We start from the raw sequence: 19,970 nt of genomic DNA on the forward strand, positions 1-19,970 counted from the left end.
GAGTTTGTAGCAGGAAGGTCTCCCCCAATGAAGAGATCGCCAGTAACAAAGCGGACGACTCTCAGCTCAGGGTTATGGACCTACCAGGACTTGCTGCAAATGATGAGCTTCGTGGGTTGAGGTATCTTCCCGATGATCAGAACCTATTGTTTGGAAATGCGGCGCCAGCGGTATTTTATTCCCTTCCGACATCGTGTAGAGCCGTTCACTGAGCCTTTGGAGACGAACAAGCCTCGATCCAATCAGCTCTCAGAGTCGATGTCTTCTGAGATGAAAGATGTGTTGCGGCTTTTGCCTCCAAAGCCATATACAGGTTTGTACCGGGCGTCATGATAGGCTGGAGTTCGGCTAACGGTAGTCCAGACATTCTGGTCGAGAGATATTTGGAAACTACAAACTACGGCTACTATTGCCTGTACCCACCCACTTTCTCACATGACTACGCAGCTTGGTGGTCTGACCGAGCAAAGGGCAGGCCGCCGACACCAGAGTTCACCTGTCTTCTTATTCGGATCTGCGCATGTGCAGCGCAATATCTCGATCCTGAAGTTCAACAAAAGCTCGAATCAGAGCTGGGCGAATCTGCCCAGAGCCTTTCAGAGAGCTACCACCACGCTGCTGAGAGATTAAGCAACACGATACCTCCTGGGAAAGGAGGACTGGCTCAGATTCAGCAACTCTTTCTTACCTCGGCTTGGTTTAAGTCGGAGTCATTGTTTGTCGAATCACGGCATGCTTTGGGTTCCTCTATTCATGAGGCCCAGGAATTGGGTATGCACAAGAGCGCTCCGCGGGCGGGTTTATCCGAGTCCGACATCGAAATGAGGCGACGGATGTGGTGTCTTTTATATGTTTGGGATTGGTAAGACTCCTTCATACTTCTATCTTGTCTAAAGTTGTATCATTTCTAATTCAAATTACAGGCAAATGTCTCTGCTACTTTCTCGCCCGTTCATTATCAATGCAATTTACTATCCTTTCGAGCTTCCCAACATGCAGCTTGAATGCGTCGACTCTGAGGCAGGGCCACCTTCACCCATCTCCCATATTTCTTACCAATGTGAACTCGGCAAGATCATCTCGCGAGTCCCGGGTACAATGGGTGGCACAATTGATGTTACTCAGGCCTACCCCATCAAATCCGATATAGATCAGTGGCTCACCTCTCTTCCCCCAGCCTACCGAGAAACAAACCCCGATACCCAGTGGGACGAACAATACGTCTACGTGCCCCTCCAGCGTCGCCAATTGCATACCATAGGGTACATGACGATGCTTTTACCATTCAAATCCTTTCTCACCAAGACATTCGACGTTCAGAGTTCAGATGCGGACAGGGCATCCCGAGGGACTGCGGTCGATATTGCCGCACACCTGATGGAAGTCTCACATAGACTGTTCAATCATGTCTATCCCCTTAATGCCAAGTTTCACCTCGTCACGTTCGTGATATTCGACACTGCTGCCTTCTTGTGCTCTGCCGTGATCCATGACAGAGACCACAGTCTCCCACAGCAGAAACTTGTCTTTCAAACAATTAGCCTCGCTTGTTCTCTGATGCAGAGACTTGGACAGATTACCAAAACCGGCGCAGTTTGCTATCCCGTCCTCGTTCGACTCGCCAATAGCCTATCCACATCGTCTAGGAGAACTGCCTCTTTTGCGGGGATAGAGGACGAAACTTCTATTCGGGGAAACGATAGCTTTGGTCCGTCACCAGATTTGGATGCATCTGCGGTATCAGACTCTATCTCTCCCGGATCGCTATCATCATTTTTAGATTCTATGGCGCCGGGTGCGATATTCTGGCCCGCTTCTTTGGATCTCTCCGTACCCGGCATGGAAACCCCTCCTATTACGGGCCTGAGCGACTTCTCAGATTTGGATGTTGGCCAATTCGATCGGATATGGGATTGGCAAAATCTGGATTTGACGTTATTGCCTAATCTTCCCGCATGATATAGCATTCTACTTTCCTGTTAGGCGTGCAGCTCAGTCTTTTATATTCTTCTTTTTCCTCGCCTTCTACGCATTAGAACTGGATAATTGTTAATATTGTTTGTAGGTTTGATCCACAGACAGAGCTACCTCGCCCATTGGAATTCCATGCATGACTTCTGTCGACAGCTTAGGCCACGGGAATCCCTCCAGAATATACTTAGTGCATGCATGGAAATGATGGGGGAAGGAAAGGTGAAAATGTCTTTGATTTGGCAAAAGGGGAGCGGAACTCCTCAGTTCTTACCCTGGGATTATCATCAGTACGTACAACATCACAAGGTGCTGTTTATGTTTAACTCGGCACAAATAGTGGAGGCGGGCGACTGCGAAGTAGATGCAGATGGAGTGGTCCGCGAAATTGTTATGATCAAGGAGGCCGGTATATCAGAGCATCGGGATGAATATTAGATTTCTCTCTTTGGTGTAGTGCTATGGTGGTTCATGGAAGCATGGCACAGTTCAGGGGTGCAAAACAACCGAGGTGGTTAGACTAGCGCAGACGGGATGTTCAGCCACTACCACGCCTTCAGGTTGACTCACGAACTGCCATGACTCTTATCCGTACTATTTAAACAAGCTTTTCCCTGGAACCAAATGAACGGATATCTCCCCAATTGCCTCACATCAAGTGCCTGACGACATCGTCTGCTTTGTGTCTAAACTATGGCTGCCCCGCACCCCAAAACAGACGAGGTCATCTGCATTCCTAAGACCTTTTCGTCTCCAACCCTCGAGCAGGAAGTTGTGGAGAGATACAAGAATCTCCGACTATATGGTCTCAAAGTCGATCCTCGGTCATTTTCCTCGACGTATGAGGCGGAATCCCAATTCTCCGACGACACATGGCGATCGCGAATTCAGAATCCTGTTGGCAAGACCTTTGCATCTATGATGGACTCGAACACTCAGCTGCCAGTTTCCAAAATTGAAGGCCTTGTTCAATCCCATGGCATGAATGATGCGCTCTATGGCTTGCTACAAAAAGAATGGGCAGGCATCGTGACGCTGGTAGGACCAGGGGTACTTAGGTCGAATGAGGACGCCACAACAGCACCGAGCAAGCCCCATCAAGTCTTCATCAGAGACAGACAGTACCAGATACCACAGACAGTACCTGAGCTGGATGATTTGAGCGGTGCACATATGGTCTACATGCTCGTCGGCATGTTCGTCTCGCCTTCAGCCCGGCGAAGGGGGCATGGGCAGCGTCTGCTGGAGGCTGCGATAGCGGCGGCTGCTGAAGAAACTATCATTCTTGGAGGGCGCAAGGCCAGCATTGCAGTGCAAGCTGAGTCTGGCAATCATAATGCCCAACGCCTATACGAGAGGGTGGGTTTTAAGGTGACCGATGAGGCGGTAGAGATTGAGGAGCGCGATGGAGCCAAGTCGCTTGTGGTGTCATTGGAGATGGAACTTGACCTCCCTGGGTTGAAGTCAGGGTCGTCATAGATTTTAGATCGAACTCGATGATCAATAGATAATAGATATGTCTATGACTTGTTGTATCTGTCGCCATGTTTCCGCGTTTCTAGATCCCCAGGCACCAAGGCAAAGTGTGGCGCTGAGTCATCATCTCGTTTGAGGGCACGACTAACTTCTTTGGGACTAGTCGCACATTTGCACCCACAAGCGGAGAAATTTGCGGCAACATTTTCTTCTCCTCCAAGACTTCAGCGTAGAGCCACACCATAAGTTTACCTTTTGGAAGACTGTCGCCATCATGTCGAAAATCACAGTCGGTACGTTCTGCGCTCTGTGCCTCGCACTTTACTCCCCAGACTCACAGCTAATGCCCTTCCAGCCGGAGTGCGCCAGAATGTCGATGAGCTGCTCAACTACTCTCTCAACGAGAAGAAGCGTAACTTCCTCGAGACCGTTGAGCTGCAGATTGGTCTGAAGAACTATGACCCCCAGCGTGACAAGCGTTTCTCTGGCACCATCAAGCTGCCCAGCGTTCCCCGCCCTGGCATGAGCATCTGGTGCGTTCTCTACGTTCTCTATCGTCGTCCATCCCAGGTCGAGTCGAATCGTGTGCGACGTTCCGAGAAGGATCAACGCAAGAGACCGACAAGCGAAGGGTGGAGGCAAGTCCTTTGTACATACCCAGTTGCTGACTGATGTGGATTTACAGCATCATCGGTGACCAGCACGATCTCGACCGTGCCAAGCACCACGGTATCGATGCCATGTCCACCGATGACCTGAAGAAGCTCAACAAGAACAAGAAGCTCATCAAGAAGCTTGCTCGCAAGTACGATGCCTTCCTTGCTTCCGAGGCTCTGATCAAGCAGATCCCCCGTCTCTTGGGTCCTGGTCTGTCCAAGGGTAAGTCTTGAACAACCATTCTTGATTTTTCGAATCAGTTTGCAGAACGAATGCTAACACCTCCCAATAGCCGGCAAATTCCCCACCCCCATCTCCCACGCTGAGGACATGGCCGCCAAGGTCACCGACGTCAAGTCCACCATCAAGTTCCAGCTGAAGAAGGTTCTCTGCCTCGGTGTCGCTGTCGGCAACGTTGGCATGACCCAGGAGGAGCTCGTCGCCAACCTGATGCTCTCCATCAACTACCTCGTCTCCCTGCTGAAGAAGGGCTGGCAGAACGTTGGCAGCCTTGTCGTCAAGGCTACCATGTCTCCCCCCAAGCGCCTGTACTAGATGCTCCGTCGCTTCATTGCGCTGGATATCTAAACGGTGTCTTAAAAAAAGGGAGGGCGTCATAGTTTAGTGACCAAAAATAAAATATGAATCTCACGGTTTCACACTCGTTCTGGTATCCCATAGGTTGTAATATATCCTCTGCCTAGGTTCTGCTAAAGTATTGTATCGCGTATTGTACAAGAATATTCCGAGGCTACAGCAGGAACATCTTCCTTATACCTATATATAGTACAAACACTCCCGCGTTCACTGCATGCCCTCCATCAACTCTGTCTTATCCAAAATCATGCCACGCATGCCAATGAACTCGCGCAGACTATCCCACTCTTCACCAATCTCCTCTCCATGCATGTACGGGTCCTGAAATCCCCAGGCGCAAGAGACCTTGTCCAATGCAGCGCGCTCCTCCTCCCGGAGCCATCGATGCCGCAAAGGAACACCAGACAACCAGGTGACACGCTTCATCTGATCGTTGGCAGTAGTAATGGCCAGAATGCCCATGGACGAAGTACCCGCAACATATGCCAGCGATGCAGCGAATGCGATTCCAGTGGCTGTGCTAGTGTCCATGGTATTTTGGAACGTCGATGCCCAAGATGCGAGGGTAAAGCAAGCAGCCGGGGCAGCTGCCAACCCAACTAATGGAACAGCAGCCTTCTTGAAAACCTTCGCGCGGTGAAAAGCAGGTGCGCAGAAGGTGTTATCGATAATTGCCAGCACGAGCGGGAGGTTCTTTTGTTTGATGGCGACGTCGATAGCCTGGTTCGCCAGCTCCGCGGGAACAGCACTGTTCACATCGTTTGGGTTCGCCTCGTGGAATTTAGGCGGGCTGCTCTTCTCCTCGGGTATCGCCTTGTTGGCATATAGGTTGAATACCTCAGGGAGGTGCTCAGCTTGGTTCAAGACACACTGGGCCCGAACATAGCGCTCAAGTGCTGTCGGAGAAATAAACACCTTTTCGTCTTTGATTATTTGCGTCATAACGTGTGAGACCCTGTTCGCCAGTCCGCGAAGGGCTTCTTCCAACTCGTGTCGCTGCGTTACAGATCCGTGCTTCTCCTCCATCTCCAGTAGTGAGCAAATCGCATTGCTTTTGCCATTTGTCGAAGAATCATCGCGCAAGTCCCAGTATGGCGAGAGTGATCGGGCTGTCTCTTCACATTCAAGAAGGGCATCCTCCACGTCCTTGTTGCCTGGCACTTGGTTCGAGCCCAGCAGTTTCAATGCCGTTGTTTCGCAATCCCGTGTCATTCTATCGAGGTCTTCGAGCGAGAGAAGCGATGGTTCATGAATTTCATTATCGCCATTCGGGTCAGAAAGGTGCGCCGAATTTGAGTTCTCCGCTGGGCTCGACTCGGTTTCCACGGGCTTCTCAAGCGTTTGAGATGCAAGGCGTGACTTGTACCGTATGGATGAGGTCTGGCAAGGCAACTGCTGCTGTGAATTCAATCGCGACGGCTGCAATACATTGCTGGTTGGAACTCGACTTCCGGGGTTCGCGGCCCCCCGAGCGAGAGGGATAGCACGGCGTGAAGTCGAAGTAGTGAATTGACAAAGCTGGCAGATGACACCTTGCGGTGTAGAGCCTCGATTGGCTCTCAGGGAAAATCGGTTCATGGCAATTGGGGGGTCGAGAGCCCGCGCGAAAAGGTGGTTGAGGTTGCGGTCGTCGGAGGCGGCTATCTTTTTCTGATAGGAAAGGGAGGCTCCAAGGCGGAGACTTTCGCCCGGGCGCCGTTCACTGCCCCGTACTCTCGCACTGACGTCTTTGCTTCTGCCTTACACAGTCGCCGCTCCTTCTGGCCAAGGAGACCTCCCTCGTCCCTCTTGATACCGTTCTATATTTCATGCTGCATCGAACTCGACACTCGCATTCCATCTTACGCGCGCTCTCGTCGATATGCCTCCTCCCCCTCCGCCCCCTCCGCCGCCGCCGCCGGGAGGGCTAGGTGGCCCTCCCCCGCCGCCTCCTCCAGGAAGTCTGCCTAATAGACCACCGAAGAATGAGGTGAAAGGTCGGGTAGGTTTTGGAATACGCTGGGCATCCAAGTGTCCATGTACTCTTTATGTTGGAGGCACAAGACTAACAACTAGAGCAGGGCGCGTTGCTCTCGGACATCCACAAAGGCACACGGTTGAAGAAGGCAGTCACCAATGATCGATCAGCGCCGCAAATCGTAAGTTCTGGGGGAGGCTCAGCTGCACCCCCTATCGGCGGCGCGCCTCCAGTTCCCGGGATGAAGGCTGCGTCAGGGCTTGCACCACCCGTCCCGTCCGGTCCCGCTGCCAATAGATTGCGAAGCAACAGTGAAGGAGTATCGGGGTCAGCTGGAGGAGCTAGTGCCCCAGCACCCCAGTTAGGCGGTCTTTTTGCAGGTGGAATGCCGAAGCTTCGCAGTCGCGGCGGCATCGACACTGGTGCCACCCGAGATTCGCCTTACATGTCCGAAGGTGAAAGCACACGACTCCCAGCTGCGCCAGCTCCCAAACCACCTACGGCCCCTCGCCCTCCTGGAGCACGCCCACCACTTCCTCCACCTTCTTCAGAGTCTCCGCCCGCTCCGCCTCTTAATCCACTGGTCGCCAACCTAAAGAAGCCTCCCCCACGACCCGCATCGAGGCCGTCATCTACTATTTCTACAGCTTCCGCAAAGAGCGCGCCCGAGGTGCCTCCTCCTCGCGCCCCTCCGCCACCTCCTGGGGCATTCAAGGCCCCACCACCTCCAACATCACGACAACCTTCTGGGCCACCGCCGCCTTTTCCATCAGCTAGCCCAGGGGCTCCTCCCCCACCTCCCCCATCTGCGCCTACTACTGCTCGGGCTCCTCCCCCACCTCCAGCTGCTTCTGGGCGGCCAACTCCCCCGCCTCCCCCACCCGGAGCTCCCGTATCAATTGCCGCCCTAGCTGCGCGCACTGCACTGGGCAACAACAGCTCGCCAGCAGTGCCTCCCCCTCCACCACCCTCTGCTGCCCCAGCGGCTCCACCACCACCACCGCCAGCCTCAGCCCCCGCTCCTCCCCCCAGCGAGGCGCCCTCTCGCCCATCTCCCTTCTCTTCACGCCCACCTTCACACGAGCCGCATACTACGCTCGATCCCAGTGCTTATACACTAAGCAATGGCGGCTCATCTCATGCTCCTACCTCGCTCGCCACATCCACACACGGTCCAGTCCGAATAGACGACTCCCGGTTCAAGTTCCAAGGGGATGGACTACTCCCCAAACCCCGGCCATTTACTGGCGGAGTACGCAGGTACCGTGCTGGGCGAGGGAGCAGTGTGCCGCTGGATTTGCGTGCGTTAAGTGGCTGAGTGCATGGGACATTGCGGGCGATATCGTGCACAAATAGTGATTGCTATACATTATACAGTTGGTCAATACCATCATGGATGTTCCCAGTCTCCTTTGTAGTTTTTTTGCCACTGGCAGGCTTTTGCCTCTTTTTCAGTAGTCATCTCAAATCTAATTAATCTATTTCGAGCTGGTATACTTCTCAATGTAGTTTCTGAAGCTCAGCTCCGGCACGTGACCACATATGCCAACCTGTGCAAACAACCGCGAAGCCTCCGAGAATCATTCTCAATCCCACCCCCAAATTAAACAAAAGCCTGCAATTCACCATTCTGTTTACCAGTGGCCTTCAGCTGCCATTGTGCACATTCCAGAAATTGACTCCAAAGTCTGTCCAGTGCTATCATCACCACCGCCAAGGCGATCCCGGACCGCGGGTTTCGACTTCGCTTTATCACCTACCGAGGACCGCCATCTACTGTGCTTGAGCTCACCTCGGACTTCACCAGCGAGCTTTTTGTGCACAATTGCCTTTCTTTGATCTTGCCGACCATTGTGACCCCGCAAACAAGCACCGAACGCGCTGAGGGACAGCTACTATCTCTGGCTGCGGGAAACTGCAAAAAAAGCCGTTGCTGGCCGCGCAGTATAGACCGGTGCAGGGCTAATCAAGCTTTCATTGAATCCGATCAAGTGGCGCGTCTACTTGGACACTACTTTGATTGACTGTCTCGGTTCATCCGACGCATCACCTCGCCCACTATGTCTCTGCCTCTGATGCCCCTCATTAATAGTACGTCCCGAATCCTATGTCCCTACAAGGCTACTGCCACCAAACCACAACCTGATACTAATCCGATACTTCTACCACAGAAAAAGTCCTCATCCTCACTGTGGACGGCCGCACCCTCCTCGGCACCCTCCTCTCCACCGACCAACTCACCAACATCGTTCTCACCAACACGGTCGAGCGCATCATCCGCACCCCAGGCGATGACGAACCCTCATCGCAGATCGAGCACGGCCTTTATCTCATTCGGGGGGATAATGTGGTGATCTGTGGCGAAGTAGACGAGAAGATCGATGCGGACATCGACTGGGCCAAGGTCAAAGGCCAGGTCATCCGGGACACGAAGAATGCATGAGCCGCGTCTGCATGGCTTTGATTTGATTTGCGCGGGTTCGGGCGTTGGGTGGTCTGGGAAATCCGCATTGCATGAGATGGACCGAGGAGACAAGCCTTTTCTCTCTCTTTCATGCGCCGCGGCCTTGCTGGGTGTTTGTGTCGGGTGCCAGCCCTGCCCATGTCCAAGAACGGTTGATTTTCATTTCGCCCATGCCCGGTGTTCTTATATCGCCTCGCCTGTTTTCGCCTGGGCTATTGTTCTCTTTAATAGCGCCGTTCGCGACGGGGGACGCGCTAACCACGAATCCCTCAAGTTCTTTTTCTTCATAACGTCATGGCTCTGGCGAGTCTACGCCGACTTCACATGCGGGTTGGTGCCCTGCCCGGGGTCTCGGGGCTCGGCATTGATGCGGTTGGCTACATTCCTGGGAGGATCTACGGCACGCGCATTGGGCTCTGGGCTATTGGACATGCGGGCAGACGCAACGGCAGAGAGAAAGACCAAGACCAGGATTCAGTGAGTCAATGTAATCCTGGCGAAAAGCAAAAAATGGCCAGTCGCTAGGCGTTCGCAAGGGAAGCATCCCTACATTCTTCGGGGAGGGCGGGGAAGACCACCCACCGGCGTGGAATGGGGCTTTTTTCGAGAAAGATACCTAATACCTACTTACCGCATGTATGTTGCATCATCGACGCGTTGCTTGTTCAGCTTTTCGCCCACAGCCGCCGTTTCCAGCTTCCTCGTACCTTCGCACCAAATGTACTCCGTATATGTAAATGTCAACGTAAATGTTATCCATTTACTACAGTATTAGAGGGTGGGGCGGATATAGAACGTCTGGCCTGAACGCTGGGCGAGTTATTTGCTAGTCTAGATACGAGGGGCCGCAATCGATTGTGGCCTAAACAATACATACCTAACAGTCCCGACCCACTGCGCTTGGGTGTCAGTTTCCGGAGGGGACAGTAGTGCAGAAGACAGACCGTAATAATCATCATACAGTAGTGGCATCCAGCCCCTTTACTTCCCGTTTGCGGCGCGGCGCCCCCACACCGCGCGGGACGCAGATTTGATGCCAAGCCTTCAAAGAACAACAGGTGAAGACGTACTGTACGAAAAGGGAATGTCCTGTGAGTACCTTGAAATAAGGGTCGAGAGGAGAGGTTCCTGGCCGGGATTGAGATCCAGCCCCCTCGAGCTTGTGGTTCTGCAGTGGCTCTGTTGCCCGATCGCATCGTTGGCACAGTAGCGCTATGCGGGCCTTGGCGCCAACCGGTGGTTGGGGAAGTCTGTTGCGGTCAATTCGCCGGTTAGACGTAGACTGAAATAAGTTGGGCCGACAGATTCTTATGTGTTCCACACAGTGTACGACGTAATGGATGCGATTGCGTCGGATGATATCGAATCAGTAGCATAGAAAACAGGGACTGACAGATTGGGTCCCTTGGTACCGAAGTTGACGCACGTATTGGGCGCAGGACGGACAGTCCGGGCAGTACCTGGGGGAGCCGTGGTACAGTACTGAAGCAGCCGTCACCACTGGCTTACTGTCGTTAGTCCATCCTTCGTGCGCCGTACTCAGTCCGTGCTCCGTACGGGGTACGGTAACAAACCACCATACCAGCTACTGCACATACCACCTCGCCCCCAAAGCCTCCCCTCAGAAACTCCTGACCCGTTTCATCCGTGGCCCCCTTCACCCTCGTTCCCTCCCTCTCTAACTCTCTTACTCTCTTGCTTACTTTCTTACCTCCCTCTCTACATCCATCACCCCCTCCGCTGGTCGCTGGGCGTCCAATTTCTCACGACTCCGCCATCCTCCGCCCTCGTCTCCTCCCCCCTGATCCGCCTTCGCCCACAGCCCTTCATGTGGACTCTAGCATCGCGACCGAACACAGATCCAATACCGGGCCCACCTCAGCAGTTCTCCCGGGCTGAAACCCCCTCTTGAGCGTATCTGGGAAATCATCAACACCGACAACCCAAAACAACCTTTCTAAAGGGACTTAGAAGAAAGGGCCACCCTCCCCCGCGCCGCCATGTGGCTCTATCGGGGCGCGCAGTCCGCGGTCTTCTACTATGCGACTTGTACTCCGTGTGCAATGAGCATCGACCGCCGGAAGCGCAAGAAGGAAGCCGTACGAACCAAGCGTCTGAATGAGAAAGCCGCCCGCGACCTCGTAACCGATCAACCCCGACCGTTCCCGCAGCCGACCCCGTTCAGCACCAATGAAGGCTGGAAAGAAGAAATATCGCTGGGACCAGGGCCTCCAACTCGTCGAGGTGGCCACCGCAACAATCAGAGGACGAACAGTTGGAATACGGACCAAAGCTCTCAAATGAAGAAGGATAAGAGTGGCGGCCTAATGCAACCGCTCAACGACCGGTGGAAATCGATGCGATATCAGCGCGAAGACGAACCCCTTTGGGGTCAGGAAGTACGCGGCTCGTCAATTGGCTTCTCTGGTCGTGGTCGTGCGGATCATCAGGAGCCGCCAAAATACTATGCGGCATGTGTACCCCCTGTCAATGATCTACATCCGCCCATTGTGAGTGGGCCCAGCAGCCGCGCCGACACTAGATGGATGCTTCAACCGCCACCCAGCGCCAAGGTCATGGCCGGAAAAGAGCGATTCAATCTGTTGTCCCCCCGTGACAGTACGGCTGCTTTCAACCACTGGCCATCCTCCACAACCAAGGGCGGCACCATCCGGGAAGACGAAACCGAGCGCATCAGCAATGAGACGGTCGATACCACCGTGATTCAGCAGCAATTGCCTCGTCGACCATCAGTATCTCGTGTCCGTGCAAGCTTCGAAAGTGCTAGTCGCGACGACTTTGACCTACCCCGGGCTTCCCGCTCGGACTCGATGTTCTCCGTAGCCAATACCGACGACCAGTCCTTTAGTACTTCGTGGAAGTATCCTGACACGCCCACGACACGCCCGGCCTCCAAGTCCACCGAAGGCAGCGAGAAGGGACACGTCCGCCCGCCGATCTCGAAAACGCTTTCCACCGTGCACCGCGGCGACAAGCACAAGGTCCACCTTCTTCAGTTGGAGATCAACGACGAGCCCAGCGATGAAGTCAGTCTCGGCCAGCTGGAAAGCATCCGCCCGTGGCGCTGGAGCATGGACATCTAATTAACGGCCAATTCATCCTCATCAACCCTATCAACCTCACTACAGTTCTGACACAATCCCCCAACTCATCCTTCACCCTCACACTCTCCGGCTATCACCACCTTTCTCTTTTCCGCTACTTTGGATTTTGGGCACCAAGGCGTTCGAGCAAAAAGCACTGTGCGCTCCTGGATTATCGTTTCCGTTCTCCATCATGTTTCGCTCGTCCCCCTGAAGTCCCCCCTTCCTCACCAACACGTTATGTCTCCGTTGGGCTCGAGTGCACGGCTGGACCAGATGCCCCCAACGGCAGCCGATGAATGTAAACAAGTCTCGGCAGGCATGAATGCGATATCAGAACGCGCGTGGTAGCGAAGACAACCCTTTTTTAACATTCCTTCCGACTCCTCTTGGCTACACACTTTACACTACTGAGTACCGTTCCCTTCAAGCGTATTCAAGCGCATCGACTTTCTTCCTTTCCTTTCTCTCCTTTTTCCTATTGTTGTCGGCTTTACCTTTGCCTTCCGGCCACCCTCCTTTCACTATCCCTGAACCCCGTTTCTTCTTCTGTATCATAAGTACCTTCCACTATTCTGGTTACATACATAGCGCATACATAGCATGGTGAATCATTGGATTTGGAATTTTATAGCATTTTATTGATTTCTTACCTTATTCTTTTTGTTCTCGGATGGTGTGGAGCTTTAGATAAGTGCGGCTAGAAAGGGGCCAATATATATTGGCATGTTTTCAACCCAATTACCTTGCCTGATAACGTCATACAAAACATGACAACAATGGACTATATACCTAGCTTCCTATCTACCAAGGTAGATATTCACCTAGTGGAACCTGTAGGTACCTAGGTAATGTTGATATCTCACCCATATCAGGAACCACCTGTTTCATCCGAATGCCCTGGGACTGGGAGAATGGCAAGCTTGTCGTTGAAACTGATAGGACCTAGGACGAGCTTTTCCAATAGAAGTTGGCATCGCAGTGCGTAAGAATATTTTGAAGGAAGTGCGGACGATGTCAAGCGAATGCAGATAAAGTTCTACCAGCTGCGTAAACTGTACACTCCCGGCGATCTTTGGCGGCGATGGGAGCATCCTTATACCTTTTTCTTCGACTTGGTGCGAGAATGTTCGTGGAGATTCGGTGCAGCGGCGATCAGCACGTCGAGACGGCCCTTGGAGCTTTGTCCCGTCTCCCTGTATTTTCAGCAGTCTTCTCTGGACGCGGTTCAGCTCTTGGGACCAAGTTTTGCGGAACGGGGTTCGCGGCAAGCGCTTGTAGGTTGAGAAACCCGGCACATGCGCCAATGATGAAAGCTGTGGAAATTTTGGCCATGCTGATAGGTGACAGACTCCTGGTGTCTTTGTGTATGGTACTCCGTTGCTGATTCGAAAAGCATGGAATCCACTTGGTGAGTGGTAGTTGCAAATCTGATGAACGAGCTCGATGGGGAGTATTGTGATGGACATGGCGTAACTTGGCACAAGAAGCCCATGCCCCGCTTAGTTTAATACTGGCGCTGTTTACTACCGGGGCTAGAACAGACCATAGGATGATCTGTTGTGACGAAAAGCGGGTCATGCAATACATGACTGTTGTCTGAGGGAAGGGGAAATATGCGAGTCTTGAACAGAGCTCAGAGCGAGGGAGAAATTTACTCGTGACTTCAATGCAACTTATCATTCATGATAGGCTCGGCAGTGGCCCGTATCCTTGTTTTGCAGTGGTCGCATGCACGCGGACATGTCTTTTTGCTTTGAGAAGAAAAGGAAAGAGAAAAAAAAGGAAACGTAAAGAGGCCCGGAAAACAGTATGACGAGGACCTGAGGAACACCAATCCAAATCCCTCGAGGTATGAGTGAGGGTGGGAAGAGACACCAATTTAAAAGACGACACATGCAAAGCGGCTGAAGAAAGACTTGATCTGGAGTGCTCTTTTCAAGAAAGTCGAAATGACAAACAAAGATTGTAGGTATGGAGGAGCCTGGAAACCTCCCAACGCCCGTCCAGGTCTCCAGAGGGGAAGTGTGTGTTTAGATAGAAGCGAGGAGGATTAGCTCTCTTTGACTCTTCCAAACCCACTGTGCGTTTGGTGTCGTTTGATTGCTGGATGTGAGTGCCCGCAGAATATATAGAGAAAAGCAAGTCGTTTTCTCTACTCCACGCTAGTAGACCTTCTTCTTCTCGTCCATGCTCAGTTGGCCGGGGCCCATGTTGACCAGCAGGAGGAGACCGCCGCTGCCCGAAGAATTAGAGATGCGGACCGCAATAGTAAGATTGGACCAGGGAACATACACAATCGACAGAATCTGGAAAAAGTCGTACTTGGCAAAATCCTTGTGCGGGTGGTGGGGGTGCAGCTGTTTCATAGTCAGCTAACCTGACGTCCCATACCAAAAGGGTTGAGAAGCCAATCATACCGTCCAGAAGTTGTTGACCAGCACATTGAACACGCTCAGTAGCACCACGAGGATAATCGCGCTCCACTTCGCCTTGAAGCCGACAATAACCATCACGCAGGCAACGAGACCGAACAAGCTAACCAGTACGCGCCAGAAGCTCCACTGGCCGGAGAAGACGAAGCCGATGAAGAGGAAGATGAGCAGCACGCGCCCGGCGAATTGCACGTACATCTTGCGGTCCTTCTCGTCGAGCTGGGGCAGGCCGGCGGGAACAAACTTCTTGCGCACCCACGAGTCCGACAGCACCATAAGCAGGCCGCCGACGACACTCAGGTTGCGCAGGAAGAAGTTCAGGTCGAAGATGAGGCCGTACCCGAGTCCCTGTGTGATGACAACGGCTAACAGTCCGGCCACGGCGTACTCAGTGCGTTTGCGGGCGATCACTAGAATCGAACAGATGGACATAGCGATGACATTGATGATCAGGAACATGTGCGTAATTCCCCACGGAACTATATCCAGCAAAGCAAATCGAGTTAGACTGTCTGTCGTGTTGTAATTGCAGTAGGGCGGGCTTGTTGGGGGCGAGTCACCCACGACCCCCTCCGGGGAAAGCTCGTGTGGGACGGCTCTCAGGGTCCGAGGTTCAGGGCATCTTACTCTTCCGGAAATCACGCAGGTAGACCAGCTGGTCGCTCCATTGTGTGAGAATGCGCAGTGAGTCCTCAATGAAGGTGACCACAATCAGAAACCGGCCGATCGCGGGGAGGTACCTGCGGAGCAAGAGAACACGGTGTTAGTGCATGCCTTCAGATCCCTTGTTTGGGAACGAATGGGTTTCGGGGGCCGCGGAAGCTGGCGAACCGCAGCACCACGGCGAATCCGAACTGGAATCAGAGCAGGGAGCTCACGTACGGCTTCACAGGGTCTGCCATCGTATCCAGCCAGTCCTCGATCTTGCTTGTCTGCTCGCGGATCGCATCCAGCGGGCTGGGGTCGCTGGTGGCATCGGCGCTACCAGGCCCGCCGAACGGGTTCTGGTGGCCGAGGTTGTACCCCGCGGTGCCACGGATTTGGGCCATGGCGAAGGAAGGCGGAGGGGAGGACTGGTTGTGTTTCCGGGGAGAGATTGGAGCTCGGGAGAGAGTTGGAGAAGGTCAAAAGTGGTGCAGAGAGGGAGGGATCGAGTGAGTAAACCAGGGTGGAGACGGTATACAAAGCAGCCCTCTTCAGGCCACGATGCCCGGAACTCGGCGCTAGTCCCGTTTGGGCACATGTGACGACAGCGGGACAAAACATGGGCGCATTCTATGCTTTCGATACATTCTACACATTCTCTACATGTCCACAATGATCCATCAATGGCTAGAAAACATGCTTCCATTGTAATACAGTCGGAAATACAAACACAAGAGGTCCCAATTGTGCTTTTGTGCTCCCCTCGCCGCACCCCCGAGGAGCGGGCGAACTCACAACGAGTGCTGAACGCCAGTCGGGCCCACCCCCTGCCACGAAAGGGGAAAGTTGGGGAGACGAAGGCTGAAATTATGGGACACACTCCCGAAACGCCAAAGCCAAGTCAATGGGTAATAAATACAGGTTCAAGGGGTTCAAAGATGGGGCAGGGAGAAGTGGCATATGGACGGAATGAGGCGGAAGACGAGAGAGATCAGGCGGCCCAGTCCGAGTCCAGCGGGTGGCCCTTCTCACGGGAGCGAAGGATGTCCGGGATGTAGGTGGGAGTCACGGTCACACGAGGCTCAACGGGCGCAGCGACCGCAGAAGCCGGCTGGGACTCGGAGGCACTGGTCTCGCTGACGCTCTCATCGGCTTTGCCGCCCTTCTTCTTGGGCTTCTTGGAGACAGTGGTCCAGTCGTCGTCAACGTTGGAGGCTCCCAGAATGCGCAGCTGCTCCTCCTCTGAGGGAAGATTTTGGGCCCACTTCTTCTGGGCCGGAGCAGCGGGGGCGGGCTCAAAGGTATCCAGGAGCTGCACGGGAGCAGCAGCGGAGGCGGGCTGAGAAGAACCGTTGACCACAGGCTCCGCCTCCTTGGTCTGCCAGGCGTTGCTGGTAGGCGGCTTAGAACGAGCAACCTCCTGGCGCTCCGATTCGCGCGCGGTGTGTAGCTGCTTCTCGAGCAACTTCCGGCGTTGCTCTTCGGCCTCCTGAACTTGCTGCTTGCGCGCCTCGTTCTTAAGACGGTTCTGGCGCTGCTTCTTGGTCTCCACCTGCTTGAAGTTCTGCGCCTTCTGCTTCTTGGGCTCCGACTCGACGTTGCCGGTCACACGGAGGACCGAGGCGCCAGGGGCCGGGGCCTCCAGCATGTCGGATACGTAACCAGCGGAAGGAACAGTGGCATTCACCTCCGGAGAGGCGGCGGGGGAGAGGTCATCATCCGCATCGGCGCCGGTGGTCGAGGAGGCGTGCGAGCCGCCCTCGAGCTGAGTGGCCTTCTTGGCCTTCTTCTTCTGGTTCTTGGCGGCAGGGGCGGCGACCTGGGAGGTGCCATTCTTCATGGCGGCCAGGCGGCGAGCCATCTCCTTGCGGTCGACATCCTCATCCGGCTGCTCATCCTCGGTCGTGGGGGGCGAGACGACAGTCTTCACCTCGGGCTTCTTGGCCACAGCCGGCTCGGGGGCCTTTGTCTTCCGCTTTTGCTTCTTGGGTGCTACCACAGCCTCCGTCTTCTCGACAACAGATCGGACTGCGGTCTTAGCCTTCGGGGTGGAGCCATTGGTGTAGTACCACCCGAGACCACCTGCTACGACGAGCAGGAGGGCCCAGCTAATATAGGGGTTCATCGTCATTGGACTATGATCGAGGTCAGCATTATGGTCCGTCATCCGCCAGCTTCATATATCAGGTAGTATATGGATTGCGCTCAGAACGTACGATTGAGGAGAAGCCTTTCAGTCGTAACCGTCGAGGACCGAAGAAGAGTCGGTGGCCCGCGCGGGTCACAAGCTTCAGGGGAGGGTAGGACGGTAGTGTACGCGCACAACTAATTCGGCACGCGCAATGATACAGCGAATTGATCGTACACCGTTAACGGGGTGGGAGTGGGGGAAAGGGGAATTGTGTTGAGGGATCGAGGGAGGTTCAGAGGACCCGGTCAAACATCGAAGTTGTCGGGGCCTAGACGAATTGATCGGCAATCTGCGATCGAGGGTCGAGTGGACTACGACGAGAACACAGCTCACGCGCGGAACTCACGGTGATCCTGCGATGAGAGATGCAGAGGCGTCGTTGGGACGGGGGTCCGGGGGCGCTTCACGCTTGATGGGGGTGGGTTGCGCTCGGACGGAGGCGAAGAGGAGAGATACAACGTAAAGAAGCTGTGCTCAGCGGGCAGATGGCATGGGTACCGGATCCGCACAAGGAGCGAAGAAGGGTGGAAAAGAAGAAGAGAAAGAAAACAGCGCCAAAGGAACGTCGAGCGAAGGACAGGAGAACAGGAGCGAGACAGAAAAGGACACGCTGAGCATCCGACGGTACGATACCGCCGTGTATTTGCCGTCACGGGGGCGTATTGGCGCTGTGCGGGAGGTGGAGGCAGGACCACGCGCTTCCCAATGCTGGATGGATCAAGTTGGGGTCTTCAGGCTTGTCAATTCTGGCCGACTCCTTTAATAAAAGAGAAACAGCATCGCCTTAGATCTGAACCTGTCTCCAATTGCTCCGGCGTCCCGGACTACCTCCCCGAGCGATATCTGGGAGCATCTATACTCCGTAATCGTGCAGGTATGCCTGGACGTATTTTGCCAGTACCTCGCTGGTAACATTCAATACGGCCAAAGTCCTCCCTTTCGTGGCCTGGGACTAACCCACTACGGAGTAATTTAACTGGGCCTGCCGAGAGTCGACCAGACTTGGCCCTGGGAGCTCGAGTTGAGATGCGGGTGTGGAGAGCTGTAAAGTCGGGGCCTGCGAACAGGCCACGTCTCTGTTGCTGTCTCATTTCCCACTGGTCTTGCTCAGTACGTGTGTACCTTGTGGACCTGCTGTATCGAGTACCGGGGATGGGCTCGGACTAGCGTGTGCTGGGGTTGCAAGGACCCAAGACCCTCCCTTCATCTCGGTTTCTCCATCCACTCTCCTTCCACCGTTCCATGGTGCCTGCCCACCAGAAGATTTCGCGTCGATCCGGCAGGGGACCGGGCCACCCCTTGCAGCCGCCCTGTCGCCCCTGCCACGAGGCACGGGAAGATGCCGATGGACTGCATCAATGCATGTACAGTACATGTACATTCTAGATATATCTCATCCACGCGTGCAGTCCGGACCCGAGTGCCCCAGATACCTTCGTCGTCAAGATACCGCCGCGACAGAATTCAGTATCTCTGAGGCACAGGAGCCCCCACCTCGGCCATTCTCCTCCGAGGTATATACACAAGGCTATCCGGCGGTGCAACTCTCAAAGTCTCTGGATTGATGAGACTTATCGCAGTTGATTGCTTTCGTAACCAGGCATGGTCAACCCCCACAATGTGTATGATACTAGATATGTTCTTTTTATCGCCCTGCAAGTCTAGAAGACACTGGAAGCTTATATCCCCTGTACCTCGATAGCCCTATCGAAACTGCTCTCGAATGCTTTTCCGAAACACTTCTCGTATAGCTCCTAGTCTTTAAGCTAACGGAGGAATTGGGACGCATCCAATATCCAATATCGCATCGTGATTGACGAGAACGCTCCACCGTCTTTATGGCCCTTAGCAGATCGCGGCTGGAGATGTTCATTTTCCAGCATCTGAATTGTGAAGGGTTCGCAGTCAGGTACTCAAGGTTGAAGAACCATTGGCATCTGGAACGAACGAGCCAATTCTCAGGAGCTTAAGCCCTTAGAACCGTGAAATGGGGATGTTTGAACAATTGTCTCCAAGTTACGCAAATGGAGCAGCTATAGAACCAGCCTTTATACCTGCGTTGCCAGGGCAAATGCTTTGCCCAACCCGGTATGAAGGAAACTGGGTCATCACTAAGGTTCCGAGGAAGACTTTACTCGATACCAACATGAATGTCCACTTGGTTAAAACCCGACTTGCAGAGCACAACCCTACCGTGCATAGTTATTGTTATCCATGTTTGTTCCTTCCTTTCTAATTCTGTGCGGGGATGAGGCGCCAAGGTGATAACACCTCGAGGAAAACTGGGCCTCCGTCGAGAGCCGCTAGTTACTTGAGTAGGTAGGTAATTATCCTATCTGACCTACTACCCTAGTTAGTTAGTTAGTTACCCTAGTAAGTTAGTCAACCAGGGTTGGCGTTGGATGGATGCCTGAGGAAGCAGTGGGGAGATGGGCGATAACAAAGTGGGAGGCTTCCTGCGGTGATAAGCAGC

General features: G+C 53.9%; 10 protein-coding genes across 10 annotated transcripts; 7 read left to right on the plus strand and 3 right to left on the minus strand.

Moving 5' to 3' along the window:
* Positions 1-258: 258 nt before the first annotated feature.
* Positions 259-1,959, plus strand: N7482_005721 (uncharacterized protein; the record flags this gene model as incomplete). The annotated part of the gene is made up of 3 exons (XM_056687846.1): positions 259-313; positions 364-862; positions 924-1,959. 3 exons carry the CDS (start codon positions 259-261, stop codon positions 1,957-1,959), a joined length of 1,590 nt encoding a protein of 529 aa, XP_056543401.1.
* Positions 1,960-2,664: 705 nt separating this feature from the next.
* N7482_005722 (GNAT family N-acetyltransferase) lies at positions 2,665-3,450 on the plus strand (the record flags this gene model as incomplete). The annotated part of the gene is made up of 1 exon (XM_056687847.1): positions 2,665-3,450. One exon carries the CDS (start codon positions 2,665-2,667, stop codon positions 3,448-3,450), a length of 786 nt encoding a protein of 261 aa, XP_056543402.1.
* A 271-nt stretch (positions 3,451-3,721) lies between these two features.
* N7482_005723 (60S ribosomal protein uL1) lies at positions 3,722-4,659 on the plus strand (the record flags this gene model as incomplete). The annotated part of the gene is made up of 4 exons (XM_056687848.1): positions 3,722-3,740; positions 3,803-3,980; positions 4,133-4,326; positions 4,397-4,659. The coding sequence occupies 4 exons, from the start codon at positions 3,722-3,724 to the stop codon at positions 4,657-4,659; spliced, it is 654 nt and encodes a 217-aa protein (XP_056543403.1).
* Positions 4,660-4,908: 249 nt separating this feature from the next.
* Positions 4,909-6,279, minus strand: N7482_005724 (uncharacterized protein; the record flags this gene model as incomplete). The annotated part of the gene is made up of 1 exon (XM_056687849.1): positions 4,909-6,279. The coding sequence occupies one exon, from the start codon at positions 6,277-6,279 to the stop codon at positions 4,909-4,911; it is 1,371 nt and encodes a 456-aa protein (XP_056543404.1).
* A 283-nt stretch (positions 6,280-6,562) lies between these two features.
* Positions 6,563-7,976, plus strand: N7482_005725 (putative proline-rich, actin-associated protein Vrp1; the record flags this gene model as incomplete). Its single annotated transcript, XM_056687850.1, has 2 exons — positions 6,563-6,682; positions 6,762-7,976. 2 exons carry the CDS (start codon positions 6,563-6,565, stop codon positions 7,974-7,976), a joined length of 1,335 nt encoding a protein of 444 aa, XP_056543405.1.
* A 742-nt stretch (positions 7,977-8,718) lies between these two features.
* Positions 8,719-9,101, plus strand: N7482_005726 (U6 snRNA-associated Sm-like protein LSm8; the record flags this gene model as incomplete). Its single annotated transcript, XM_056687851.1, has 2 exons — positions 8,719-8,749; positions 8,830-9,101. 2 exons carry the CDS (start codon positions 8,719-8,721, stop codon positions 9,099-9,101), a joined length of 303 nt encoding a protein of 100 aa, XP_056543406.1.
* A 345-nt stretch (positions 9,102-9,446) lies between these two features.
* Positions 9,447-9,742, plus strand: N7482_005727 (uncharacterized protein; the record flags this gene model as incomplete). The annotated part of the gene is made up of 2 exons (XM_056687852.1): positions 9,447-9,599; positions 9,659-9,742. The coding sequence occupies 2 exons, from the start codon at positions 9,447-9,449 to the stop codon at positions 9,740-9,742; spliced, it is 237 nt and encodes a 78-aa protein (XP_056543407.1).
* A 1,380-nt stretch (positions 9,743-11,122) lies between these two features.
* N7482_005728 (uncharacterized protein) lies at positions 11,123-12,226 on the plus strand (the record flags this gene model as incomplete). The annotated part of the gene is made up of 1 exon (XM_056687853.1): positions 11,123-12,226. The coding sequence occupies one exon, from the start codon at positions 11,123-11,125 to the stop codon at positions 12,224-12,226; it is 1,104 nt and encodes a 367-aa protein (XP_056543408.1).
* A 2,165-nt stretch (positions 12,227-14,391) lies between these two features.
* N7482_005729 (protein ERV29) lies at positions 14,392-15,710 on the minus strand (the record flags this gene model as incomplete). Its single annotated transcript, XM_056687854.1, has 5 exons — positions 14,392-14,464; positions 14,522-14,586; positions 14,647-15,140; positions 15,289-15,401; positions 15,544-15,710. The coding sequence occupies 5 exons, from the start codon at positions 15,708-15,710 to the stop codon at positions 14,392-14,394; spliced, it is 912 nt and encodes a 303-aa protein (XP_056543409.1).
* A 587-nt stretch (positions 15,711-16,297) lies between these two features.
* On the minus strand, positions 16,298-17,437 carry N7482_005730 (uncharacterized protein; the record flags this gene model as incomplete). The annotated part of the gene is made up of 1 exon (XM_056687855.1): positions 16,298-17,437. One exon carries the CDS (start codon positions 17,435-17,437, stop codon positions 16,298-16,300), a length of 1,140 nt encoding a protein of 379 aa, XP_056543410.1.
* Positions 17,438-19,970: the final 2,533 nt, after the last annotated feature.

This window comes from Penicillium canariense (genome assembly GCF_028826845.1).
Source record: "Penicillium canariense strain IBT 26290 chromosome Unknown utg000003l_segment0_segment0, whole genome shotgun sequence".
Taxonomy (NCBI): Eukaryota; Fungi; Ascomycota; class Eurotiomycetes; order Eurotiales; family Aspergillaceae; genus Penicillium; species Penicillium canariense.